Source organism: Symphalangus syndactylus, chromosome 1, assembly GCF_028878055.3.
Source record: "Symphalangus syndactylus isolate Jambi chromosome 1, NHGRI_mSymSyn1-v2.1_pri, whole genome shotgun sequence".
NCBI lineage: Eukaryota > Metazoa > Chordata > Mammalia > Primates > Hylobatidae > Symphalangus > Symphalangus syndactylus.
The window spans coordinates 110,617,154-110,638,381 of NC_072423.2; the positions used below are offsets into that span (position 1 = coordinate 110,617,154).

Sequence of the window (21,228 nt, forward strand, 5' to 3'; positions counted from 1 at the left end):
GGCAGGGCTTGGAAGAAGCCAAATCGAGGCGGGACCTAAGCTGTGACGCAAGGAGAAGGAGGAGGGGCCTGTATGGGGCCAGGTGGGGAGGAGGCGGACTCAAATGGAGGTGGGGTGGGGCTCAGCAGGGGCAGAGCCAGGGTAGAGAGTGAGTCTGCGCCTGGTGGGTGTTGTGACGCGCAAACCAGGGGCGGGGTCTAAGCGGCGTCGCGCGGGTGCCGGGGCACCCCGGGAGACCTTAGAACGCCTTGGCGCACCGCAGGACGCGACGGCTGCAGTACATCCGCCGCACCGCTGGGGGCCAACGCTGTCGGACCGAGGAGTCCGAGGTGGCGACTGAGTGAGATACCCAGCTGTGCGGAGCCAGGACGCGGAACATCTCGGAGCCCGGCATCAACATGTCAGTACCGCACCCTTCCCATTTGCTGCCAGTAGGTCCACCCCGAGCCTGCGGTCCCCAAGTGGCCATGCCACCCCGCACGCCCTCCCCGCGTCAATCGTTCGTTTCCAGACCATGCCGAGCCACACCTGCCCACAGAGTCGAGCTCTCGAAGTCCTCATTCCCAAAAGCTCCACAGCCTGTGACCCACTAGGAGGGAGGGGGAAACCGAGGCCCGGGAGAGACGGAGAAGCCACTCTCTGAGGACCCCGGAGCCCCGCCCACAGTGCATGGGGTCGGCACTGAAGGGGTTAAGGCCGCGGAGAAGCCCCGGGCTCAGCCCTAGGGGGCGGATCCTGGGGCTTCCTCCCTCCAGACCAAAGGGTGCGGCTGCTGCAGAGGTGGCTGATGCAGGTGAGGGGCTTACAGCCCTGTGAATGGAGTGGGAGGTGAGGGGAGGGGGGTGCCTGTTACTGACCAGTGTTTAATTGGCCTCAAGCTCAGGAGAGGTAAAGGGAGCCAGGAGGCCCCCTCTGGAGCAGGTGAGTAGAAGGAGGGGGCCCAGCTGCCCGCCCACCACTAGAAAACCCCCAGCCTAGACATGCCTGACAGCAGGACCTTGGTTAAGGTGGGAAAACAGTAGGGTTTGGGCACAGGAGGTCTGGGCCCCCAACCTGGTGACCGTTGGACACCCTGTGGATATAGGAAGGAAGCTGTGGTCCTTATCTAGGGTGCCTGCGAAACTCAGGCCAGTGGGGAACCAAGCCTGCAGAAGCAATACTGCTGTGTGACTGTGAAACAGGCCCAGTGCTGGTGCTGCTGGGGCCCCATCTGAGGGGACGGTTGGGTCTATATCCAAAGTGTCCTGAGATGGGCAGAGTTAGGAAGGGGGCCATGGGCTCCAGGCGGGGAAGGCAGTCAAGACAGGCCAAAGCTCAGCCTGATGGGTGCATGAGTGGGGCCCCAGGATCCACTAAGGCAGTGGGCATAGCCCAGGTAGTTGAAAAGGCTGGGAGCTGGAGGAGACTCTGAACATAGGGGGAAGAAAGGGACAGGAAGACTCCTGGGGCAGTTTTTCCTATGGAGGGAACCTTGGGTAGGTTTGAGCAGGGGGTATAGTGTCTGCTTTGCATCTTCTATCCCATGCCCTAGTGGTGGACTAGGAGGACTACTGGAAGACAGAAGGCCAGCAAGTAGATTGGGTCGGCTGTTTTAGACCTGGTGGTTACAGGCCCCCTGTGAGGGGAGGTCCTGAGGAGGACAAATTTGTAGCCAGAACAGTATGGGGCCAGGACTCCTAGGTTCTGCCCCAACCTTAAGCAGCTCATCCATCACTCCCAGCCTCCCTCCAACGTGGGGTAGACACCTGGATCTATCTGCCCTGCTCTATAGGGTATGGGTCTCTTCCAGGTCACCTGTGCTATCAGGTGAGTGTGGGACAAAGTGCAGCCCACCACTCCCCAGTTCCAGTATGCATGGTCCCCCTTGCACTCTGTCAGCCCTTCCCTGCCCCCACCCCACCCTCCCTCCTGGCACAGCCCAGCATGGCTGTTATCTACAGGAGGAGAGCCACTGTGGTCTGAAGAGATGCCACTGCCTGGAGACTGGGGTCTTAACCTCCAGCCTGTCACTGAGCCACCTGCAACCTAGCAGCAGGTGACCTTGGCTCCCAGCCTGACTCAGCTGAACCTGGATCCTGTGCATAGGCAAGAGCTGACTCTGAGCCCTGGCCCAGCCAAGCTGACCCCTACACTAGACCCTACACACCGGATGGAGCTGATCCTGAGCACCAGCCCAGCTGAGCTGACTCTGGATCCTGCGTGCCAGCCAAAGCTACCCCTGGATTCCACATGCCAACCAGAGATGACCTTCAATCCTGGTCCAACTGAGCTTACCCTGGATTCTGAACACCAGCCAGAGGAGACCCCAGCTCCTAGCCTGGCTGAGTTGATCCTGGAGCCTGTGCACCGCCGACCAGAGCTCCTGGATGCTTGTGCTGACCTCATCAATGATCAGTGGCCCCGCAGCCGCGCCTCCCGCCTGCACTCCCTGGGCCAGTCCTCAGATGCCTTCCCCCTCTGCCTGATGCTGCTGAGCCCCCACCCCACACCTGAAGCAGCACCCATTGTGGTGGGCCATGCCCGCCTGTCACGGGTGCTGAACCAGCCCCAGAGCCTCTTAGTGGAGACGGTGGTGGTGGCCCGGGCCCTGAGGGGCCGTGGCTTTGGCCGCCGCCTCATGGAGGGCCTGGAGGTCTTTGCTCGGGCCCAGGGCTTCCGCAAGCTGCACCTCACCACCCATGACCAGGTGCACTTCTATATCCACCTGGGCTACCAGCTGGGTGAGCCTGTGCAGGGCCTGGTCTTCACCAGCAGACGGCTGCCTGCCACCCTGCTTAATGCCTTCCCCACAGCCCCCTCTCCCCGGCCACCCTGGAAGGCCACAAACCTGACTGCCCAAGCTGCCCCAAGGAGTCCCAAGGGACCTCCATTGCCACCACCCCCTCCCCTACCTGAGTGCCTGACCACCTCACCCCCAGTTCCATCAGGGCCCCCTTCAAAAAGCCTGCTGGAGACACGATATCAAAATGTGAGGGGGTGCCCCATATTCTGGATGGAAAAAGACATCTGAGGCCATCCAGGGCAAGGAACTGTCTTTCTGGTTCAATAGACTGCCCCAGACAGTCTACAAGCCTCAGCCCACTGACCATATCTCAGCCCCTAGCCCCTGGGGGGCAGCTTTAACCTGGGCATGTTTCCTGGGTACCAGTGGGGCCAGGAGGTGGCTCTGGCTCAGAGCTGTCAGTGTGGCTGAATAAAGGCTCTCTTAGGTATGGCTGTGACAGTTTATTTGTTGACCCCCCCTACCCTCACCTCTCACCTCTTCCGCAGGTCCCTTATCCCTGCAGAAGTCCCCAGATCCACCTTGGCCCTGAGGCTATTGATGGGAGGATGCCTGTCCTTTGCCTTTACCCCCCACCAGGCTCAGGAGACAGGGTGGCTGTTCTCTTCCCCATTCACTCACTCATTACCATTCACTGAGCGCCTACTGTGTGTCAAGCCCTGGACAGGACATAGGCAATGGGTAACTAGACAAACAGGCATACAGTAGCAGGATCCATGTGGCACAGGGGAGGTACAGAGGCTTTGGGAACCCAAGTGACTTCACTCCACCTGGGGATCCAGGAGACCTCCCAGGGCAGTGATGTCACAGCAGAGACCTGAGTGCTAGGTAGGAATTAAACCAGGCAGTTGAGGAGGTGGGAGCTGAGTGTTCTTAGAAGAGGGAACAAGGTGGGCAGAGGAAAGAAGGGGACTTGTGACAGTTGTGGGAGGACACAGTGGTGTATTGACAAAGATAGGGAACATGGGAGGGAATGTACCCTCAGCTCACTGTAAAGCCTGCTTTGGTGTGCACCTGCCACTCGATGCCCGGGGCATCATAGCCAGCTTGTGGTGTGGCTGCTTTAAAAGGCCAAAGAGACCCCTGGGGAAACATGCTTTCCCCAGCCCCTCCTGTAAGGATGGGGAGGAGCTGGGGGAGCTTTCCTGGCTTTCCCTGCTATGTGGAAGGTGTGGCCATAGCTATGGACTCTAAGCTTACACCCCCCTCTCTCCTGCAGGTTTCCATCCTTGGGGCATGACCACGCAACTAGGCCCAGCCCTGGTGCTGGGGGTGGCCCTGTGCCTGGGTTATGGCCAGCCCCTACCACAGGTCCCTGAACGCCCATTCTCTGTGCTGTGGAATGTACCCTCAGCACACTGTAACGCCCGCTTTGGTGTGCACCTGCCACTCAATGCTTTGGGCATCATAGCCAACCGCGGCCAGCATTTCCACGGTCAGAACATGACCATTTTCTACAAGAACCAGCTCGGCCTCTATCCCTACTTTGGGCCCAGGGGCACAGCTCACAATGGGGGCATCCCCCAGGCTTTGCCCCTTGACCGCCACCTGGCACTGGCTGCCTACCAGATCCACCACAGCCTGAGACCCGGCTTTGCTGGCCCAGCAGTGCTGGATTGGGAGGAGTGGTGTCCACTCTGGGCTGGGAACTGGGGCCGCCGCCGGGCTTATCAGGCAGCCTCTTGGGCTTGGGCACAGCAGGTATTCCCTGACCTGGACCCTCAGGAGCAGCTCTACAAGGCCTATACTGGCTTTGAGCAGGCGGCCCGTGCACTGATGGAGGATACGCTACGGCTGGCCCAGGCACTGCGGCCCCATGGACTCTGGGGCTTCTATCACTATCCAGCCTGCGGGAATGGCTGGCCTAGTATGGCTTCCAACTATACCGGCCGCTGCCATGCAGCCACCCTTGCCCGCAACACTCAACTGCATTGGCTCTGGGCCGCCTCCAGTGCCCTCTTCCCCAGCATCTACCTTCCACCCAGGCTGCCGCCTGCCCACCACCAGGCCTTTGTCCGACATCGCCTGGAGGAGGCCTTCCGTGTGGCCCTTGTTGGGCACCGACATCCCCTGCCTGTCCTGGCCTATGTCCGCCTCACACACCGGAGATCTGGGAGGTTCCTGTCCCAGGTAAGTGGAAGCTGAGGTCTAGGGGTCTGAGTCAGGAGGTATGGCCCTGTTCTAGGAAGGTCCCAGGAGAAGACCTTGCCTAGGGGTTGGTCCTAATCTAGGCGTTCTGAGTGGAAGGCCCTGTCCTGGAGCATCTGATGAGGGAGGCATGGCTTTGCCCTGGAAGATATTGAGGGGTAGGGAGGCCCAGCCTTTGGAGTGCTGGCCTGAGGAGAGATATTCTGAGTGGAAGGCATGAGAAGCCACTCAGAGACTCGATACAAAGGGGCCCTACTCGGGCTGGATGAGTGGCTCACACCTATAATCCCAGTACTTTGGGAGCCTGAGATGGAAGGATTCCTTGAGGCCAAGAGTTCGAGACCAGCCTGGGCAACACAGCCCAGTCTCTACCAAAAAAACATTTGAGACAGAGTCTTGCTCTGTTGCCCAGGCTGGGTACAGTGGCACCATCTCAGCTCACTGCGGCCTCCACTTCCTGGTTCTAATGATCCTCCCACCTAAGCCTCCCAAATAGCTGGACTACAGGTGCATGCCACCACACCCAGCTAATTTTTGTATTTTTGTAGAGATGGGGTTTTGTCATGTTGCCCAGGCTGGTCTTGAACTCCTGGGCTCAAGTGATTCTCCCACTTTTGCCTCCCCAAAGTGTGGGATTACAGGTGTGAGCCACTGTGCCCAGCCTAAAAAATTATTAGCCAGGTGTTATGCGCCTGTAGTCCCAGCTACTTGGGAGGCTGAGGTGGGAGGATTACTTGATCCCAGGAGTTCAAGGCTGCAGTGAGCTATGATCATGCCACTGCGCTCCAGCCTGGATGACAGAGTAAAACCCTGCCTCTAAAACCAAACCAAACTAGAGGGGCCCTACTGTAGAGGTAGAATCAGATTGTGACAGTGAACCAGAAGAGTTTCTTGAATGTGGATGTGTGCCCACATGGATCGGGCCAGCCCAGCTCTCTCTGCCTCCAGGATGACCTTGTGCAGACCGTTGGTGTGAGTGCAGCACTAGGGGCAGCCGGCGTGGTGCTCTGGGGGGACCTGAGCCTCTCCAGCTCTGAGGTGATCATTGCCCCTTTGAGCCTGCCATGTAGCACATGTTGGGGTCCCAGGATGGGGGACGGCCATGTCAAGATTGTAGAGCAGGCATATTGACACATCTCTTCCCTTCTCCTCAGGAGGAGTGCTGGCATCTCCATGACTACCTGGTGGACACCTTGGGCCCCTATGTGATCAATGTGACCAGGGCAGCGATGGCCTGCAGTCACCAGCGGTGCCATGGCCACGGGCGCTGTGCCCGGCGAGATCCAGGACAGATGGAAGCCTTTCTACACCTGTGGCCAGACGGCAGCCTTGGAGATTGGAAGTCCTTCAGCTGCCACTGTTACTGGGGCTGGGCTGGCCCCACCTGCCAGGAGCCCAGGCTTGGGCCTAAAGAAGCAGTATAAAGCCAGGGCCCCTGCCACTGCCTCTTCTTTTCCCTGCTGCCACTTTTCCAGTCCTGGAACTACTCTGTCCCACTCTTGCTCTATTCAGTTTACAGTCAACCCTCCCAAGCACACACCCCGCTTCCCTTGGAATCCCTGAGGGGTAGAAAGGGCCAGAAAAAACGCTTATAAAACCAGAGGCCCTCTGAGATCATGTGAGTCCTCCATGGAAAGGAAGCAGTTCCAGGGAGAGTCAGGTTCCAGCTAGTTAGGGCTGCCAACCTAGGGCTTTGTGCCCACACCTCACTAGGCCCATGGAGAGGTCACAGGAGATGGGCCGTGCACGGGCAGATGGGCCCCAAAAAATCTTGGCTAAGGTCGGTGAAGTGCTAAGCTGTTGTCTGCACTCTTTCATCATAAAGTCACTTTTTTCCATTGCCTGAGGTTTGGCTGTTGCTCCTGTTATCCCAAGCTCTAAGCCCTTCCCATGGTCCCCAGACCCAGGCAGGGGTCGGCCTCGTTTGGAGTGTCCCGCTGCCAAGTGCCCTGAGAAGCCAGTCCTGCCGTGGTGCTCCACTGAGGGACGCTTCGGAGTTAACGACCGTGCACCTGTTCCCGACCCGGGGCTGGGGCGCGCGCAGGGCATTGTGGGTGCATAGTTCAGCTAGCGCGTCGTCGGCTGGTGGGCCCCAGGCGTGGACTACCATTCCCATGGTGCTCTACGCGTAGCCAGCCGCCGTCGCCTGCGCGCTCAGGCCTCTGGAATTAGTAGTTTTAGCCTCGTGGATGTGGGCCTGAATCGGATGGCCTGGAACTCGCCTTCCCGGCGACCTGTTTGGCAGGGCGGGGCGCCTCGCGAAGATGGTGGCGCGCGCGGCGTGTGGTTCCCGTCGTCTAGCCAAGTCTCAGCGCAGCGCACCGGCCGGCGTCTCGCTGGCCTGGAGCCCACACCCACCGGGTCCCTGACCCCGCGCCCGGTTCCCGGCATGCCTCGCGCCCGTAAGGGCAACACGCTCCGGAAGGGTGGTCAGCGCCGTGGAGGAGGTGAGTGGGGTGGGGGGCGCGGGACAGCTGTATGAGCGGCGAGCGGAGGTCTTGTTGGGTCCCCTTGGTTGTTCTCGAGGGCCCTGGGTGGGGAACCCCCTCGGCCAGCCCCACGCAGCTTCCTAGAACTCTACCGAGGCTGGCACGTGCCCCAGCAGTCATTGGCCACGTGCGTGCCCAACTTGAGCTCGCTGCCCACTGCCTGTTGGGAGTCCGCCCTCCCAGCGGTGACCCGGCCAGCCCCTCCGGGCCTCAGTTTCCCCATTGCCTCTGCGCCTCAGTTGCTTGCTGGGTAGACAAACTCACCGGACAGAGCGGGAAGCCAGTCCTCTTGCCAAACCCTGATCCTTTCCTGGACTGGTCAAGGAAGTTGGCGGGAGGCCTGGCCTGCTCTGGTGAACAGAGGGAGGGGGCTCTGTTGGGAAGCTACCTGATTAGGGCCTTGGCAGCTTGGCAGGCCTGACTTCACAAGGTAGCTGAGTATCCTGGAGCCTGAGGCAGTCTTGGGACTCGCTTATCAGCTTAGACCAGGAGCCTGTCTTAATGCAGTAAACACATATGTTTACTCTGCTGGGATGGGGTGCCTACCACGCACAAATTTATTTATTTTTATTTTTGAGGGGGAGGGGAGGAGGGCCGGGCACAGGAAGGAGGAAAATACCTAGGCACAACTTTAAACTGGTCACCACCATGGTGGTGGGGTTTGGGTGGAGGACATCTAATACGGTATGGAACATGTTCACTGAGTGGTATCAGCCCCAGACTTAGGACTCAGGGAGGCCTGGGGGGAAGTGCTTCTGGGTGAGTCCGGAGAGGATGGAGAAGAGAGCAAGTTGTGCAAAGGCCTGGCAGCTGGAGGGACCCCAGTACAGTGGAGCGAATGAGGGAAGGCTGGGCTGCTCTGGCAGGTGGGATAGTAAGATAAAATGGGAGCAGGCTGGGCGTGGTGGCTCATGCCTGTAATCCCAGCACTTTGGGAGGCCAAGGCAGGCAGATCACCTGAGGCCAGGAGTTTGAGATCAGCCTGACCAACATGGAGAAACCCTATCTCTACTAAAAATACAAAATTAGCTAGGTGTGGTGGCGTATGCCTGTAATCCCAGCTACTCGGCAGGCTGAGGCAGGAGAATCACTGGAGCCCGGGAGGCAGAGGTCGCGGTGAGCCGAGATGGCATCATTGCACTCCAGCCTGGGGAACAAGGGCAAAACTCTGTCTCAAAAAAAAAAAAAAAAAAGGTGGTGGGGAGCAGAGGCTAGTGTGCAGCCTGGACTTCGTCCTGCAGATGAGGGGTGTGAGTAGTTCTTAGAAGTAGGGCCAGCCTGGTGATCACACCCTGTCCAAAACTCTGCCACAGCAGCCAACCTTGCCAATGTCAGTCCTTGGCCCTGGATGGACCCCACACACAGGAGTGCACCAGCCCTACTGAACTGACCCTTGGCTTTGGTTTTTCATTCCCAGGAGGAGCACCATTCTATCTTTTGGGATTATGAGGTCGGGTGAGGTACCCCCAGCCATCCCTCATCAGTAGAGGCAAGTTGAATGTCCTGTTCCACCTTCTGCAGGTGCCCGGAGCAGTGTCCAAGCTGACTCGGGTTCCAGTGATGATGAGGCAGCCAGTGAGGCCCGCAGCACTGCCAGTGAATGCCCTAGCCTTCTCAGCACCACTGCAGAGGACAGCCTTGGTGAGAGCGGGTGGAAGTTTGACAGGGGCTTGGTGAGGGCTCCATGGGCTGAGGACAAGAAGCAGTGCTGACCAGGTGGCCTTGCAGGGGAGGATGTCGTGGATGAGCAGGGCCAGCAGGAAGACCTTGAGGAAAAGCTGAAGGAGTATGTGGACTGCCTCACAGACAAGAGGTACCCCTGGCTGCCAGCCAACTCCTACACCCAGCTCCAAGTGTGACCAAGGGAGGGCTGGCCCATATGACCCCCCCTTCTCGACCTCCCCCAGTGCCAAGACCCGGCAGGGTGCTCTCGAGAGCCTGCGCCTGGCCCTGGCGTCCCGCCTACTCCCCGACTTCTTGCTGGAACGCCGCCTCACACTAGCCGATGCCCTGGAAAAGTGCCTCAAGAAAGGTTGGACCTGGGGGTGTATGGGAGACTTAAACTGGGCAGACGCTGGCCCTTGCTGCATGGGCTGACTGGAAAGCATCCCACAGGGAAGGGCGAGGAACAAGCCCTGGCTGCTGCTGTGCTAGGCCTGCTCTGCGTGCAGCTGGGCCCTGGACCTAAGGGTGAGGAGCTGTTCCACAGCCTGCAGCCTCTACTGGTCTCTGTGCTCAGTGACAGCACAGCTAGCCCTGCTGCCCGGCTCCATGTGAGTGTGCCTGTGCCCCATGAAACCCTTCCTGCACCTTATCCCTTAGCAGAGTGGTGAGTTCCCCCCTGAATTCAGCCTCCCTTACTCTGAGGGGAGTGAGCTCCAGGGCTGGGAACCCAGGTTCACCCGCTGACCGTGGCGTGGCATTGCCCTCCTCCCAACAGTGTGCTTCTGCCCTTGGCCTGGGCTGCTACGTGGCTGCCGCCGACATCCAGGTGAGTGGTCTTTGGGCACAGGTGGTAGAGCATCTAGGGCTGTAACTCTGCCTCTGAGCTCCCTGCCTCCCTGTGCTCCTAGGACTTGGTCTCTTGCCTTGCCTGCTTAGAAAGTGTTTTCAGCCGGTTCTATGGCTTGGGCAGCTCCACAAGTCCTGTGGTTCCTGCCAGCCTGCACGGCCTACTCTGTGCTGCCCTGCAGGCCTGGGCATTGCTGCTCACCATCTGCCCCAGCACCCAAATCAGCCACATCCTTGACAGGTAGGGGTGGCTGTCCACTGGGAGGGGGAGGGGATCTCAAAGAGGCCCCCAACCCACACATATAGCTCAGCCTGCCCCTTCCCTAGGCAGCTGCCCCGGCTGCCCCAGCTCTTGTCCAGTGAAAGTGTGAACCTGCGGATCGCTGCCGGTGAAACCATTGCACTGCTCTTTGAGCTTGCCCGGGACCTTGAGGTGCGAGGGACAAGGATGGGGGGTGCTTGGTGACACCACCTGCCCATCACAGGCTGGATGCAGGGGGTGCCACAGAAAGCAGAACAGCTTTGGGTCATTATGCAGAGGAGGTGGCCCCAAAACAGATTCATCTCCTAGATGTCATGATGAGTGCCCTCAGCAGCGGTGTCCTGACCTGACAGAGGCCAGGGAGGGGTCAAAAGGGCCAGGCAGAGAAGAGAGGGTCTCTCAGTGAAAGGAGGGGTTTGGGCAGTGCCCTGTTCAGAGCCAGCAGAGCTCAAGCATCTACCACACACCCTCCAATGCTCCCATTTCAGGAGGAGTTTGTTTATGAGGACATGGAGGCCCTCTGCAGTGTCCTGCGCACTCTGGCCACTGACAGTAACAAGTACCGTGCCAAGGCCGATCGTCGGCGCCAGCGCTCTACTTTCCGTGCCGTGCTGCACTCCGTGGAGGTATGTGTGAGAACATATGTGTCCTAGCAAGGGTGCACCCCCAGGCATAGCAGCCAAGCCCAGTTGTGTTGGCCCCTCTATCCTGCAGGGCGGTGAATGCGAAGAAGAGATAGTGCGCTTCGGCTTTGAGGTGCTCTACATGGACAGCTGGGCTCGGCACCGGATCTACGCTGCCTTCAAGGAAGTGCTGGGTTCGGGCATACACCACCACCTCCAGGTGCGGGGACGGACAGGGAGGGGACACCTGGTGTGGCTGCTTCAGTCTGGCCTGAGCTCACTGCCCTCTGCCCCCCAGAACAATGAGCTACTCCGTGATATCTTTGGCCTGGGCCCTGTGCTGTTGCTGGATGCCACTGCCCTGAAGGCCTGCAAGGTTCCACGCTTCGAGAAGGTTTGCACCCTTGGGCACCTTTCTCTTCCCCCATTCCCGTTTCCTGGAGGCCTGGAATTCTGTAGAGGCTGGAAGAGGACCCCCAGCCCTTTCCCTTCCTAGCTCCCCAGGGTGTCGCTCTCTGTCCCCACTCTAGCACCTGTACAATGCTGCCGCCTTCAAAGCCCGGACCAAGGCTCGAAGCCGTGTGCGGGACAAGCGGGCAGACATCCTGTGAAGCAGGACCTGCTGAAGAGGAGACTTTCTGTGCCCTTGGTCCGTATTTCTAACAGAAGACAGTGCAACAGCTGGTCTCCACCAGTATTTGTCACTTTATTTTTTTAATGACAAAACCAAAAACAGACATGGGGTGGGTAGCTGGGGGCCCGGACACTTGGGACCCTGGCCCCTTTGTCCCTGCACTCAGCCCTGTGGCCTCTTCCTGTCCTGTCTCAGGCCAGGCTAAATATGTGCCTGCCTCAGGGCTGTGGGGCAGGCACTAGGGGGTCTTTCCCTTCCTTTCCTTTCTCAGGCCTTGCTCCCCCAGGATGACCCACTCTTAGGGGGGTGGTGGCATCTGGACAAATGCCACCATAGCAGGTGGGGAGGCAAAGCTACCTGGAATGGATTTGTGTGCTGATTTTTAAAGATTATTACAGATAATTAAACAGAACGGTCAGCCTTCTGTGGTCTTAACCCCTGGGTATTTTTCTATTCTCCCTCCCCATCTACCATCCCAGGCTTGGGCCCAACTGGGTCTTCCACAGTGTCACCTTTGCCCTCCAAGGCAGTCTTCCCCAGGTGGCACCTCTCCCCCTACTCAGAGCCCAGCCTGTCTTTGAGAGCTGAGGCTAGACCCTCACTGGGAGGCCTGGCAGAGTTTGGGTGATTGCTATGGGGGCAGCTATTTCTAGACTTCAGAACCTGCCATCTGGGGTGGCCAGAGAGTGCTGACAGGCCACAGGAGGAGCCAGGAGGATGGTGCCCCTTCCCCTGACCTTGGGCCACCCAAAGCAAGGCTTTGGCACCAGAGGCTTGGCTAGGCCTGGCTTGAAGAGATCAGGAGAGGCAGGCAGCTATTAACAACAGGTTCTTGTACAAAAATCTCACCAAGGAAATAGTGTAGATGTGGCAGCCAGCAGTAGGGAAGGAGAGACCTGCCCATAGCCACTTTATTCCCCCCACACACACACACCTCCAGGCCCCAGATCCAAATAGCATCTCAGCTGGGTGCTTGGGCCTCACTGGAGTTGAGCCTCCGAAGCTGGCTGAGGCTGGCCAAGCGGAGTTTGAGTAGTGTCTCCTCCTGCGTGCGGAGTGTGTGTGCCAGGATGCGCAGGGATTCACTCTGCAGCACTGTGAATGGGAAGTGGGGGATCATCAGACCATGTGCCACCCCATGACCCCTGCAGACCCAGCCCAGGACCAGGGGCAGCCACGGGCCTCCCACCCCATCCTTCACTGCTGCGGCATCTGCAGTTGCTCCTTCCAGCTGCACAGAAGGGCCTCCCAGTCCCCACTGCCTTGCTCTCTATTCTTACTAGCACCCTGTGCGTCCATACCGCTCAGGTAGACAGCCAGGAGTGCGAGCGCCAGGCAAGTGAGCACCAGCAGCGCGAGCAGCAGCAGGAACCCTCCTCGTCTGTACACAGGGCTGCAGCCAGCCTGGGCACACAGTGACGGCGGCAAAACGCCCAGCAGCTCATCCCACGGCCGTGCCTCTTCAGTTAGATAGGGGCGCAGTGTGCCTGCTGGGTGGATGGGACATTGGGAGGGTGGTGGGTGCACCTGCTTTCATCCCCTCCCCCAGCACATCATCCACCCCACTGTCCCCACTCACCTCCACTATGTAGGTCGCTGATGGACTCCACCCGGTGCAGGCGTACCTCATGCACATGGTTGGGGGCCAATGGCCCCCTGCTCCTCTGGCTGGGCATCATTGGCTCCACGGAGTCTGCAGGGGCAATGCAGGCTGATTTAGCCAGTGTGAGTCAACCCCCTTCCTTCTACCAGGTGGCTTCAGGCAGCAGGGACTTGTGGATGATAGGGATAGTGGGACGTTTGGCTCCAAATCCCCTAAAACTGACTCAGGAATGACCCTTGATTTGGATCCAGGATGATCCCAGACCCTTACAGGCTTATTCCGTATACAGGAGCAGCAGGTACATTTGATTTGTTTCCTTCCAAGCACCCCAGGGACTCAGGCATTCCTCTGCCTGCTCATTTCTACCAGTTTATCAGCCTTGAATGCTAAACCCTCAGCAAATGGAATTGAGTCCTGCCTCTTTTGTCAGTTCTCCCTGAAGACCCAATGCCTGGCATCTTCTGGTCAGAAAGCCCTATTGTAGCCACTCTGGTGCCTTTCCCTCCTGGCCTTGGTTCTGTGTTCGTTAACATACTCAGTGTGACTCTGCTGTACCTGTGTGAACCCTGCTGTTTTCATTCAACATTTTCTATTGGAGAGACCTTCTTTGTTATACTGTTGCACATGCCTCTGAGGTCTCTTCCTTCACACATCTCTCTGAGGCTGCCTGGGCATCTAGGTTGTTTGCAGTTCCCCCCTCCTGCTTTATTTTTTGAGATGGAGTTTTGCTTGTTGCCCAGGCTGGAGCGCAATGGCGCGATCTTGGCTCACTGCTGCAGTTCCCTTTTGAAATTAACCCCCAGGACATCCACCGTTGAGTATGAAGGTTTTTTCCTAATTTCCTGATAGTTATTAATTTCAGTTCCCAGAAGTGGAATTATTGGATCCAAGAGCAGGGATTTTTTTTTTTTTTTTTTGAGATGGAGTCTCCCTGTGTTGCCCAGGCTGGAGTGCTATGTCGTGATCTCGCTTCACTGCACCCTCCACCTCCTGGGTTCAAGCGATTCTCCTGCATCAGCCTCCCGAGTAGCTGGGATTACAGGCGTGAGCCACCACGCCCAGCTAATTTTTGTCTTTGTTTTTTGTTTGTTTGTTTGTTTGTTTTTGAGACGGAGTCTCGCTGTCTCCCAGGCTGGAGTGCAGTGGCGCGATCTCGGCTCACTGCAAGCTCCACCTCCCGGGTTCACGCCATTCTCTTGCCTCAGCCTTTCCAAGTAGCTGGGACTACAGGCGCCCGCCACCGCGCCCGGCTAACTTTTTTTGTATTTTTAGTAGAGACGGGGTTTCACCGTGGTCTCGATCTCCTGACCTCGCGATCCGCCCGCCTCGGCCTCCCAAAGTGCTGGGATTACAAGCGTGAGCCACCACGCCCGGCCAATTTTTGTATTTTTAGTAGAGATGAGGACTCACCATGTTGGCCAGGCTGGTCTTGAACTCCTGACCTCAAGTGATCTGCCCACCTCAGCCTTCCAAAGTCCTGATATTTACAGGCATGAGCCACTGCATTCGGCTGTTTTTTGTTTTGGTTTGGTTTTTTTGAGATGGAGTCTTCCTCTGTCGCCCAGGCTGGAGTGCAGTGGCAGGATCTCGGCTCACTGCAACCTCTGCCTCCCGGGTTCAAGCAGTTCTCTGCCCCAGCCTCCCGAGTAGCTGGGATTACAGGCGCCTCCCACCACACCCAGCTACTTTTTCTATTTTTAGTGGAGATGGGGTTTCACCATCTTGGCCAGGCTAGTCTTGAACCCCTGACCTTGTGATCTACCCGCCTTGGCCTCCCAAAGTGCTGGGATTTACAGGCGTGAGCCACCATGCCCAGCCCATTTTTTTGTTTTTGAGACGAGACAGAGTCTTGCTCTGTTGCCCAGGCTGGAGTGCAGTGGCGCAATCTTGGCTCATTGCAACCTCCACCTCCTAGGTTCAAGTGATTCTCCTGTTTCAGCCTCCCGAGTAGCTGGGATTACAGATGTGCGCCACCATGCCCTGCTAATTTTTGTATTTTCAGTAGAAACCAGGTTTCACCATGCTGGCTAGGCTGGTCTCAAACTCCTGACCTCAAGTGATCCACCCGCCTCAGAATCCCAAAGTGCTGGGATTACAGGCATGAGCCACCGCGCCTGGCAAGATTATTATTATTATTATTTTGAGATGGAGTCTCGCTCTCTCGCCAGGCTGGAGTGCAGTGGTGCAATCTCGGCTCACTGCAACCTCTACCTCCCGGGTTCAGCCGATTCTCCTGCCTTAGCCTCCTGAGTGGCTGGAACTACAGGCGCGTGCCACCATGCCCGGCTAATTTTTGTATTTTTTGTAGAGACGAGGTTTCACCCTGTTGGCCAGGATGGTCTGGATCTCTTGACCTCGTGATCTGCTCACCTCAGCCTCCCAAAGTGCTGGGATTACAGGCGTGTGCCACCACGCCCGGCCTTTTGTTTGTTCGCCTGTTTGTTTTGTTTTTGTTTTTGTTTTTTTTTTTTTTTGAGACGGAGTCTCGCTCTTTCATCCAGGCTGGAGTGCAGTGGCGCGATCTCGGCTCACTGCAGGCTCTGCCCCCCGGGGTTCACGCCATTCTCCTGCCTCAGCCTCCCGCGTAGCTGGGACTACAGGCGCCTGCCACCGCGCCCAGCTAATTTTTTTTTTTTTGTATCTTTAGTAGAGACGGGGTTTCACCGTGTTAGCCAGGATGGTCTCGATCTCCTGACCTCGTGATCCGCCCACCTCGGCCTCCCAAAGTGCTGGGATTACAGGCGTGAGCCACCGCGCCCGGCCTGCCTGTTTTTTTGAGACAGGGTCTTACTGTGTCACCCAGACTGGAGTACAGTGGCACGATCTCGGCTCACTGCAACTTCTGCCTCCTGGGTTCAAGCGATTTTCCTGCCTCGGCCTCCCCAGTAGCTGGGATTACAGGCACGTGCCACCATGCCCAGCTAACTTTTGCATTTTTAGTACAGCTGGGGTTTCACCATTTTGGCCACGCTGGCCTTGAACTCCTGACCTCAAGTCATCTGCCCATCTTGTCCTCCCAAAGTGCCGGGTTTACAGGCATGAGCCACCGTACCCGGCCAATATTTAATTATATTTTCTTCTGGTTGTTTTTTAAGTTGATTTCTAAAAATCCTGGTCCAGATGCCAAGAGCTCCAGATACCCACCTGGAAGCTGATAACAGTAGGGAAGAGCACTGGGGGGACACCTCCAGATAGGAGCAAGGGTGGCCTTGCACTCTGGGACTGTCATTCTCAGGACAGTAACTCAACCTCCATGATTTACTTGAAACTGCCTCTTGACATGCTCAAAAGCAAGTACAACAAAAACAAGCAAGTGCTGCCAGTCATTATGTCTGGGCAGTGGGTTTAAGGTCATATTAAATTCTGTCTTTGGGCCGGGCACTGTGGCTCATGCCTGTAATCCCAGCACTTTTGGAGGCCAAGGCAGGAGGATCATTTGAGTCTAAGAGTTTGAAACCAGCCAGGGCAACATAGGGAGACCCCATCTCTACAAAAAAATTAAAGATTAGGGCCAGGCGCGGTGGCTCACGCCTGTAATCCCGGTACTTTGGGAGGCTGAGGTGGGAGGTGGGCGGATCACGAGGTCAGGAGTTTGAGATCAGCCTGGTCAACATGGTGAAACCCTGTCTGTACTAAAAATACAAAAAATTAGCCGGGCATGGTGATGGGCGCCTGTAGTCCCAGCTACTCAGGAGGCTGAGGCAGGAGAATAGCTTGAACCCGGGAGGCGGGGCTTGCAGTGACCCAAGCTCAAGCCACTGCACTCCAGCCTGGGCAACAAGAGCTAGACCTCGTCTCCAAAAAAAAAAAAAAATTAAAGATTAGTTTGGTGTGGTGGCATGCTTCTGTGTTCCCAGCTTCTCAGGAGGCTGAGGTGGGAGGATTGCTTGAGTCCAGGAGGTCAAGGCTGCAGTGAGCTGTGATCATGCCACTGCACTCCAGCCTGGCCAACGAGTGAGACCCTGTCTCCAAAAAAAAAAAAAAAAAAAAAAATTCCCTGCTGCTGGGCGCAGTAGCTCATACCTATAATCCCAGCACTTTGGGAGGCCAAGGCAAGTGGATCACAAGGTCGAGTTTGAGACCAGCCTGGCCAATACGGTGAAACTCCGTCTCTACCAAAAATATAAAAAAATTAGCCAGGTATGGTGACAGGCACCTGTAGTCCCAGCTACTTGGGAGGCTGAGACAGGAGAATCACTTGAACCCGGGAGGCAGAGGTTGCAGTGAGCAGAGATCGCACCACTGTACTCCAGCCTGGGCAACAGAGCAAGACTCCATCTCAGGAAAAAAAAAAAAAGGGCCTGGTGCGGTGGCCCACGCCCGTGATTCCCAGCACTTTGGGAGGCCAAGGAGGGCGGATCACGAGGTCAGGAGATCAAGACCAAAAAAAAAAAATTCCCTCTTTGTACTTTGTTGTGCTTTTCTCACACTTTCTAAATTGAATGTGAATTGTTTATTACAGAAAAAATACACAGCAAATGTTATTGTTAAGATCCCAAAAGAGGCCAGGTACAGTGGCTTATGCCTCTAATCCCAGCACTTTAGAAGGCCAAGGTGGCTGGCCGGGTGCGGTGGCTCACGCCTGTAATCTCAGCACTTTGGGAGGCTGAAGCGGGTGGATCACGAGGTCAGAAGATCAAGACCATGCCGGCTAACACAGTGAAACCCCATCTCTACTAAAAATACAAAAAATTAGCCGGGCGTGGTGGAGGGCTCCTGTAGTCCCAGCTACTCGGGAGGCTGAGGCGTGAACCTGGGAGGCGGAGCTTGCAGTTAGCTGAGATCATGCCACTGCACTCCAGCCTGGGCAACAGAGCGAGACTCCATCTCAAAAAAAAAAAAAAAAAGACCAAGGTGGGAGGATTGGATTGGTTGAGGCCAGGAGTTCAAGACCACGGACACGGACACACACACACACACACACACACGAAAGTAAACATTTCCCCCTACCAGGGGCAAAGCCCCTCTCCTGCAATGTTGAAAATGTTGGCAGTGGCTCACGCCTGTAATGCCAACAATTTGGGAGGCCAAGGCGGGTGGATCACCTGAGGTCAGGAGTTTGAAACCAGCCTGGCCAACATGGTGAAACCTTGTCTCTACTAAAAATACAAAAATTAGCTGGGCATGGTAGCACATGCCTGTAATCCCAGCTACTAGGGAGCCTGAGACAGGAGAATCGCTTGAATCTGGGAGGCAGAGGTTGCAGTGAGCAGAGACTGCACCACTGCACTCCAGCCTGGGTGACAAAAAAAAAAAAAAGTGGAGGCCGGGCGCGGTGGCTCACCCCTGTAATCCCAACACTTTGGGAGGCTGAGGTGGGTGGCTTACGAGGTCAGGAGTTCAAGACCAGCCTGGCCAAGATGGTGAACCCCCATCTCTACTAAAAATACAAAAATTAGCTAGGCATGGTGGCAGGTGCCTGTAATCCCAGCTACTTGGGAGGCTGAGGCAGAGAATTGCTTGAACCTGGGAGGCGGAGGTTGCAGTGAGCTGAGATCACGCCACTGTTCTCCGGCTTGGGCGACAGAGCAAGATTCCATCTCAAAAAAAAAAAAAATAGTTGAAAATGTGATAAAAGGAGCTTGCTAGCTGGGCCAAGCTCTGTCATGGGCTATAAGATGGAGCCATGGAGCAGACAGTCCTACGTCCTGGCCAGTACTGGACCTGTAGCTTCCTAGATTCCTGCTGCCCTGGCCCCTCTGAGCATGAGTACGTCTTATATGCAGTGGTGCAGTTAGGTGAGTGGCCACCAAGCTCTTAACTAGCTGAGTCTCAGTCTGACCAGGCCAAGGGACCCCCAACCCTAGGCAGTTGGGGATATTTAGACCCAAGTCAGGGGAGGCCAGAGGCCTAACTACTTTTCAGTCCATGGGACAGGTACCCAAATGCTTTCTGGAACCACTGCCCACCCCAATCCCAGCTTCCTCCCTTAAGAGCTGAACCGGTTGGCCGGGCGCGGTGGCTCAAGCCTGTAATCCCAGCACTTTGGGAGGCCGAGGCGGGCGGATCACGAGGTCAGGAGATCGAGACCATCCTGGCTAACACGGTGAAACCCCGTCTCTACTAAAAATACAAAAAATTAGCCGGGCGCAGTGGCGGGCGCCTGTAGTCCCAGCTACTCGGGAGGCTGAGGCAGGAGAATGGCGTGAACCCGGGAGGCGGAGCTTGCAGTGAGCTGAGATCGCGCCATTGCACTCCAGCCTGGGGGACAGAGCAAGACTCCGTCTCAAAAAAAAAAAAAAAAAAAAAGAGCTGAACCGGCCAGGCAGCTGCCCGGATGCCCACACCCACCTGAGCACAGCCTGTAGTTGACCCACTCCTAATTGGGTAGCTTCCCCCATCCCTCCTTGATGTCCCCAGCAGGGGAAACTGAAGCAGGGCCTGAGGTGACAAGGGGTTCCAGGCATGGCAGGCTTTTCCTCCCTGCACAGGGGGCAGGTCCTTTTACTGGAGCCAGAGCATGAAAATGGGTAACTAACTACTCAAGACAGTGAGGTCAGTGGGACAGAGGGTGGGTCTCTCCATGGTCCAAAAGGTCACAGGACTGAGGCCTTGCCCTCCCTCATGGTCACCCTCTCCTACCTTCTTGGGTCTCCTCAGGCATGGCAAGCAGCGGGCAGTCGAGGGCCGATGATGGCATCCAGTAGCAGGACTGGACAAAGGCAGCAGTGGCTCCTTTGAGAGCCCCGGGAAGGCCTGGCTGCCTCCCAGCCTTGGCCTAAAATAGGCCTGAGCTCAGCCCACTCGACTATATTTAGAGGGGGCAGCCCTCAGCCATGGGAAGGGGCGGAGTGATCCACGTGGGCCAGCCTGAACTATCTACCTGGTGAGGGAGCCAGCCAGGAGCCTGCCTCCACTAGTCCAGGTGCCCAGGGACCTTCAAGGGGAAGCACACCTCCCCCATACATCCAGAATGGCCACTCCAGGCTCAGCAAGGCCCCACGTGGCAGCCAAGACAGACAAGAGAAACCTGTGGATCTCTACTGGGCCACCCCTCCACCCCTGCAGACTCCTACCCACAGCCCAGTCATCTCTCCTCCCAGCAAACACAGGAAAAGCAGCCTCCACTGCGTGACCTGCTAGCACACAATGCTATTGTTGTGTGTGTCTTATAGAGGGTGATGGACAACTGAAGCCCGATGCCATGAGGGCTCTGATAGTTTCACAAGTGGGCAGCCATGAGGGCTCTGATAGCTTCACAAGTGGGCAGATACACCAACAGCACCCATGCTGGCCAGTGGGTGGACCTAGGTTGAAGGCTGTTTCATTTGTTACTAAGCTTACAACCTTAGGTAAAGGATCTCCTCTCTCTGAACTCAGTTTGCTCATGTGTAAAGTCGGAATAACAGTGGCTCCTCCCTGGCAGTGTACACTGAGAACCACATCTGGAGCATTTAGCACAATCCATGGTTTTGGTCTTCCCCTGCTCCCATCTCCACAAGGGCAGACAGGTCCCATAAGGTTGTGTAAGGATGCGCATCACTGCTTACCTTGAAGGGAGGAGGTGGTCCAGCTTCCAGCTTTCCCTCTGTGGTTGGATCCCTGTGCCCTTCATTCCCAGTGGGGGCAAAGCAAGACTGTGGGCTCTACTTCCTACACACCTCAAACCTGTCACTCCGCTGTCTCACACTGGCCTCCCTGATGTTCCTCAAAGTCAACAAGCTTGTTACCACCTCAGGGGCTTGGCGGTGGCTGTTCCCTCCTAGAATGCTCTGCTCCCAGATAGCCCTGTGGCCAACCCCTTCTTGTCAGGGAGCTCAAATGCTACCCCTTCAGTGAGGCCTTCTGCGTACATTCTTTTCCACATCACCCAGTTTTCTTTTCTTTTTTTGAGACTGAGTCTCGCTCTGTTGCCCAGGCTGGAGTGCAGTGGGGCGATCTCGGCTCACTGCAACCTCTGCCTCCCTGGTTCAAGCAATTATCTTACCTCAGCCTCCTGAGTAGCTGGGATTAAAGGCGCGCGCCACCACACCCACTTAAGTTTTGTATTTTTAGTGGAGACAGGGTTTCACCATGTTGGTCAGGCTGGTCGTGAACTCCTGACCTCATGATCCGACTGCCTCGCCCTCCCAAAATGCTGGGATTACAGGCGTGAGCCACCGCGCCTGGCCGGAACCACCTTTAATCCTCACCAGGTAACCTTGGACAGGAGAAACTCGGGCCCTGACACCGCTAG

The 21,228-nt window shown here is 56.8% G+C and overlaps 4 protein-coding genes across 18 annotated transcripts; 3 read left to right on the forward strand and 1 right to left on the reverse strand.

Moving 5' to 3' along the window:
- The first annotated feature begins 199 nt into the window (after positions 1-199).
- NAA80 (N-alpha-acetyltransferase 80, NatH catalytic subunit) lies at positions 200-3,212 on the forward strand. 4 transcript variants are annotated; one of them, XM_055276596.2, is made up of 3 exons: positions 674-793; positions 1,532-1,806; positions 1,941-3,212. In XM_055276596.2, exon 3 carries the CDS (start codon positions 2,150-2,152, stop codon positions 3,008-3,010), a length of 861 nt encoding a protein of 286 aa, XP_055132571.2. In that variant the 5' UTR covers positions 674-793; positions 1,532-1,806; positions 1,941-2,149; the 3' UTR covers positions 3,011-3,212. The 4 variants fall into 4 exon arrangements, with proteins under 4 accessions (XP_055132529.2, XP_055132550.2, XP_055132571.2 ...); XM_055276554.2 differs by lacking the exons at positions 674-793; positions 1,532-1,806 and adding an exon at positions 200-400 and having other exon boundaries at positions 2,086-3,212; XM_055276575.2 differs by lacking the exon at positions 1,532-1,806 and having other exon boundaries at positions 660-793.
- On the forward strand, positions 260-6,770 carry HYAL3 (hyaluronidase 3). 7 transcript variants are annotated; one of them, XM_055276380.2, is made up of 4 exons: positions 260-400; positions 4,484-4,912; positions 5,879-5,968; positions 6,085-6,770. In XM_055276380.2, the coding sequence occupies exons 2-4, from the start codon at positions 4,559-4,561 to the stop codon at positions 6,352-6,354; spliced, it is 714 nt and encodes a 237-aa protein (XP_055132355.2). In that variant the 5' UTR covers positions 260-400; positions 4,484-4,558; the 3' UTR covers positions 6,355-6,770. The 7 variants fall into 7 exon arrangements, with proteins under 7 accessions (XP_055132355.2, XP_055132344.2, XP_063492611.1 ...); XM_055276369.2 differs by having other exon boundaries at positions 264-400; positions 4,002-4,912; XM_055276391.2 differs by having other exon boundaries at positions 266-400; positions 4,768-4,912.
- On the forward strand, positions 6,527-11,873 carry IFRD2 (interferon related developmental regulator 2). 4 transcript variants are annotated; one of them, XM_055276123.2, is made up of 15 exons: positions 6,527-6,710; positions 6,756-7,015; positions 7,063-7,121; positions 7,176-7,377; positions 8,941-9,060; positions 9,148-9,232; positions 9,327-9,451; positions 9,535-9,692; positions 9,860-9,910; positions 9,993-10,171; positions 10,258-10,363; positions 10,681-10,818; positions 10,907-11,035; positions 11,114-11,209; positions 11,346-11,873. In XM_055276123.2, exons 1-15 carry the CDS (start codon positions 6,685-6,687, stop codon positions 11,424-11,426), a joined length of 1,815 nt encoding a protein of 604 aa, XP_055132098.2. In that variant the 5' UTR covers positions 6,527-6,684; the 3' UTR covers positions 11,427-11,873. The 4 variants fall into 4 exon arrangements, with proteins under 4 accessions (XP_055132098.2, XP_055132115.2, XP_063492606.1 ...); XM_055276140.2 differs by lacking the exon at positions 6,527-6,710 and having other exon boundaries at positions 6,976-7,377; XM_063636536.1 differs by lacking the exons at positions 6,527-6,710; positions 9,993-10,171; positions 10,258-10,363 and having other exon boundaries at positions 6,983-7,377.
- On the reverse strand, positions 11,503-21,225 carry LSMEM2 (leucine rich single-pass membrane protein 2). 3 transcript variants are annotated; one of them, XM_055276682.2, is made up of 4 exons: positions 20,543-21,225; positions 13,029-13,142; positions 12,751-12,939; positions 11,503-12,544 (listed from the first exon to the last, which is right to left on the reverse strand). In XM_055276682.2, the coding sequence occupies exons 2-4, from the start codon at positions 13,126-13,128 to the stop codon at positions 12,411-12,413; spliced, it is 423 nt and encodes a 140-aa protein (XP_055132657.1). In that variant the 5' UTR covers positions 13,129-13,142; positions 20,543-21,225; the 3' UTR covers positions 11,503-12,410. The 3 variants fall into 3 exon arrangements, with proteins under 3 accessions (XP_055132657.1, XP_055132656.1, XP_055132653.1); XM_055276681.2 differs by lacking the exon at positions 20,543-21,225 and adding an exon at positions 19,635-20,062 and having other exon boundaries at positions 12,751-12,936; XM_055276678.2 differs by lacking the exon at positions 20,543-21,225 and adding an exon at positions 19,635-20,061.
- Positions 21,226-21,228: the final 3 nt, after the last annotated feature.